Source organism: Lycium barbarum, chromosome 1 (assembly GCF_019175385.1).
Source record: "Lycium barbarum isolate Lr01 chromosome 1, ASM1917538v2, whole genome shotgun sequence".
Lineage (NCBI taxonomy): Eukaryota > Viridiplantae > Streptophyta > Magnoliopsida > Solanales > Solanaceae > Lycium > Lycium barbarum.
In genome coordinates this window covers 69,269,964-69,273,673 of record NC_083337.1, presented here as the reverse complement: position 1 = coordinate 69,273,673, position 3,710 = coordinate 69,269,964, and the positions used below count along the sequence as shown (strand labels likewise).

The 3,710-nt window shown below is 38.0% G+C and overlaps 1 protein-coding gene across 1 annotated transcript; it reads left to right on the top strand.

Moving 5' to 3' along the window:
• Positions 1 to 522: 522 nt before the first annotated feature.
• On the top strand, positions 523 to 3,476 carry LOC132635826 (probable receptor-like protein kinase At5g24010). The gene has a single exon (XM_060352376.1). It carries the CDS (start codon positions 618 to 620, stop codon positions 3,201 to 3,203), a length of 2,586 nt encoding a protein of 861 aa, XP_060208359.1. The 5' UTR covers positions 523 to 617; the 3' UTR covers positions 3,204 to 3,476.
• Positions 3,477 to 3,710: the final 234 nt, after the last annotated feature.

Sequence of the window (3,710 nt, the reverse complement as noted above, 5' to 3'; positions counted from 1 at the left end):
TTTTAAAAATTTTAAAAATCAATATTCAGATTCATATTTATTTTAAGTGTTTTGATCCTGTACTTCGAACCATTTACATAAATTGAAATAGAAAATACACTAACTAGGATGCATTTGATAAGATGGAAACTATTTTTTAAGGAAATTCGTAAAAGATGTTTTACTTAGATATGTTACTTGTTTAATACACCTTCCGTCCCAATTTATATGAACTTTTTTTTACTGAGCACTAAGTTTAAAAAAGAAAATACATTTTTGAATTTTATGGTCTAAATCAAGCCAAAAAGATTTTTGCAGCTAAAAATTATTTCATTAAGAATAAATAAAAAAAATTGAGTTAAATTTAGAAATTTATCAATTTTTTTAAGGATTAAAAAAGAAAAAATGTTATATAAATTGAGAAGAGGGAGTACTGTTTGACATTTTTTTTTTTTGGGGGTGATTGATTGAACGCTAGAAAATAATAATAATAATAATAATAGTAATGTTTTACATATGGAGAGTTCCAAGTGGAGGACATTATTAATCTCCCACTCTATTGAACAGCTCTCATGCGGATACTGCTCCTCCCTCTATCTCTCTCTCTAGACTATAGTTTCCTACTTTAGAAAATTCACATGCTCTGTTTGTTGAAAAGAATTCAGCCATTCTTCTTCTTAAATAAATATAAATACGCTCCCCTTCTCTTTTCGTCTCCATTTCTGAACTTGCTTTTCAAGAACCCACTAAAAGTTTTCCCAATGACAAGTTGTAAAGTTGTTCTCTTTTTCATCCTTTCATTCTGTTCATCAACAACTGCTTTCTCCCCCAAAGATAACTATTTGATAAACTGTGGTTCAAATACAGATGCCATAGTTGATCACAGACGCTTCCTTGGGGACTCTAATGACCATAATTCAGTTCATACCTCTCAAGGTGAGTCACTTTTTCAAGAAAATCCAAACCCATCTTCCAATTTGTCTTTCCTTTATACTACTGCTAGAGTTTTCAATAGGGCTTCAAGGTATGTGTTGAATATCAACAAGATTGGGACCCATTTTTTGCGCCTTCATTTCTCTCCATTCACCGCTCAGAGTTATGATCTCAGGAAAGCAAGTTTCAGTTTTTCTGCCAACGAGATTCTGCTTTTTAGTAATTTTAGTGTTAATACTACTACTACTACTAGTGTGGTTAGAGAGTTTATATTGATGGTGGAGAAGTTTGAACTTGAAATTGAGTTCACACCCACTTATGAATCCAATTTTGCTTTTGTGAATGCAATTGAAGTGTTTTCAGCCCCTGATGATTTCATAATTGGTGACGGGGCTAAATCAGTTGGTCCTAAGGGAATTGGTGAGTTCAGCCAGAATATGACTTTACAAACATTAGAAACTGTTCATAGGATCAATGTTGGAGGGTTAAAGTTAACTCCTTTTAATGATACTCTTTGGAGAAGTTGGATTCCAGATGAAGATTTTCTGGTCTTGAAATATGCTGCAAAAATTGCAAGAACCTCTCATGTTCCCAATTACCAAAAGGGTGGTGCCACAAGGGAAATCGCTCCTGATAATGTTTATATGACAGCACAACAGATGAATAGGGAGAATGTAACTACAGATTTCATATTCAATATCACATGGAACTTTCCTGTGCCTACTGGAGATGCTTCCCACTTTGTTCGCTTGCATTTCTGTGACATTGTTAGTTTGTCACCTGGCCAGTTCTACTTTAATGTATATCTCAACGGCTTCACAGCATACAAAGACCTTGATTTGTCTTCCGTTACATTCCGTGAGCTTGCTACACCCTATTACATAGATTTTGTGGTATGCTCAGGAAGTTCCAGTGTTGTGCAAGTAAGCATCGATCCTTCTAACCTAAGTAGTACAATGAGGAAGAATGCCATTCTGAATGGTGTTGAGATTATGAAAATGGTTAATTATGTGGCTTCACAATCAGGTTCTAAGAAGAGAAATGTTTGGGTTATAGTGAGTTCTGTTCTCGGAGGTTTTGTTCTGCTGACTGTGGTGATACTTGCTGCGTTGCTATTCTTGGTCTGCAGAAAGAAAAAACTGAAACCGAAGCGTTCAGAGAGCGCTGGCTGGACGCCTTTACGTCAATACGGAAGTAGTTCCCATGGTACATTGTCTGATGGGACTTCACCTGGAACAAATGGATATTTAGGCCAGAGGATTCCCTTTGCTGAAATACAATTGGCTACTAAAAATTTTGAAAAGAGTTTGATAGTTGGTTCTGGTGGCTTTGGGATGGTATACAAAGGAGTACTTGGAGACAACAGAAAGGTTGCTATAAAGAGAGGTGTGCCAGGTTCGAGGCAGGGCCTGCCTGAATTTCAGACTGAAATCACTGTTCTTTCAAAGATTCGTCACCACCATCTTGTTTCACTTGTAGGTTATTGTGAAGAACAGTCAGAGATGATACTTGTTTACGAGTATATGGAGAAGGGACCTCTTAAGAGGCACTTGTATGGTCCGGGAATATCACCCTTATCTTGGAAGCAAAGGCTTGAGATATGCATAGGTGCAGCAAGAGGTCTCCACTACCTTCATACAGGTTTCGCTCAAGGAATCATCCATCGTGACATCAAGTCAACTAACATCCTCCTTGATGAAAATTGTGTTGCTAAGGTTGCTGATTTTGGTCTCTCAAGGACAGGCCCATGTCTTAATGAGACCCATGTCAGCACTGGTGTAAAAGGAAGTTTTGGCTACCTTGATCCCGAATATTTTCGGAGGCAGCAGCTTACAGATAAGTCAGATGTTTATTCATTCGGAGTTGTTCTTTTTGAAGTCTTATGTGCTAGACCTGCCATTGATCCTCTTCTTTCACGGGAGCAAGTGAATTTGGCTGAATGGGCTATGCAGTGGCAGAAGGATGGGCAACTTGAGCAGATTGTTGATCCCCATATCAGAGGTCAGATAAAGCTAAGCTGTTTGAGCAAGTTCGGGGAGACTGCAGAGAAATGTTTGGCTGATTATGGCATTGATAGGCCAACAATGGGTGATGTACTTTGGAACTTGGAATATGCACTCCAGCTTCAAGAATCTGGAGCAGTTGGAGAACCGCCTGAGATTTCCAATTCCATTTCTCCACTGCCAGAGGGTCTCCCCAACACCCGCAATGAGGCATATAATGGTGATGGGGCTTCAGAGATATCTACAAGCCAGGTATTTTCACAATTGATGACTAATGAAGGCAGATAACTTGTCTACAGTTATAGTGCACCGTCAAATCATTGCTCAGCAGTTTAGAGGTATCAGTGTTGATTTTGGATTGCTTTATTACATTTTTCTTAATTGTCAGACCCAACATTTGCTATTTGGATCAAGATTCATGTAGAATATACTGTAAACGTGCATCATATGATAACCTGTCCTTCGATGTCATGGTTGTGCTCCTTGCAAAAGAAACATAGTGCTTGAGTGATGGACATCGATAATTGTGTACAAGCAGGAATGTGCTTGTGTACCAATCCATCAGAGTCTGTTCATGTTGGTTATTGCTATGCTTTTGGACGGTTTAAGGCTAAACGTTTCATTCTTCTAAAGAGTGGATATGAGCTCCGGGCTATACCTAGACGGAAAGTTGGGTTGAATGTTACCTTCTATATCTGAGAGAGTACTTCAAACTGAGGACTAAAGCATATAAATATGAGTAAATATTTCATGTTTTGAGATTTATCAATGCTCCTAATACCATGGAGATACTAC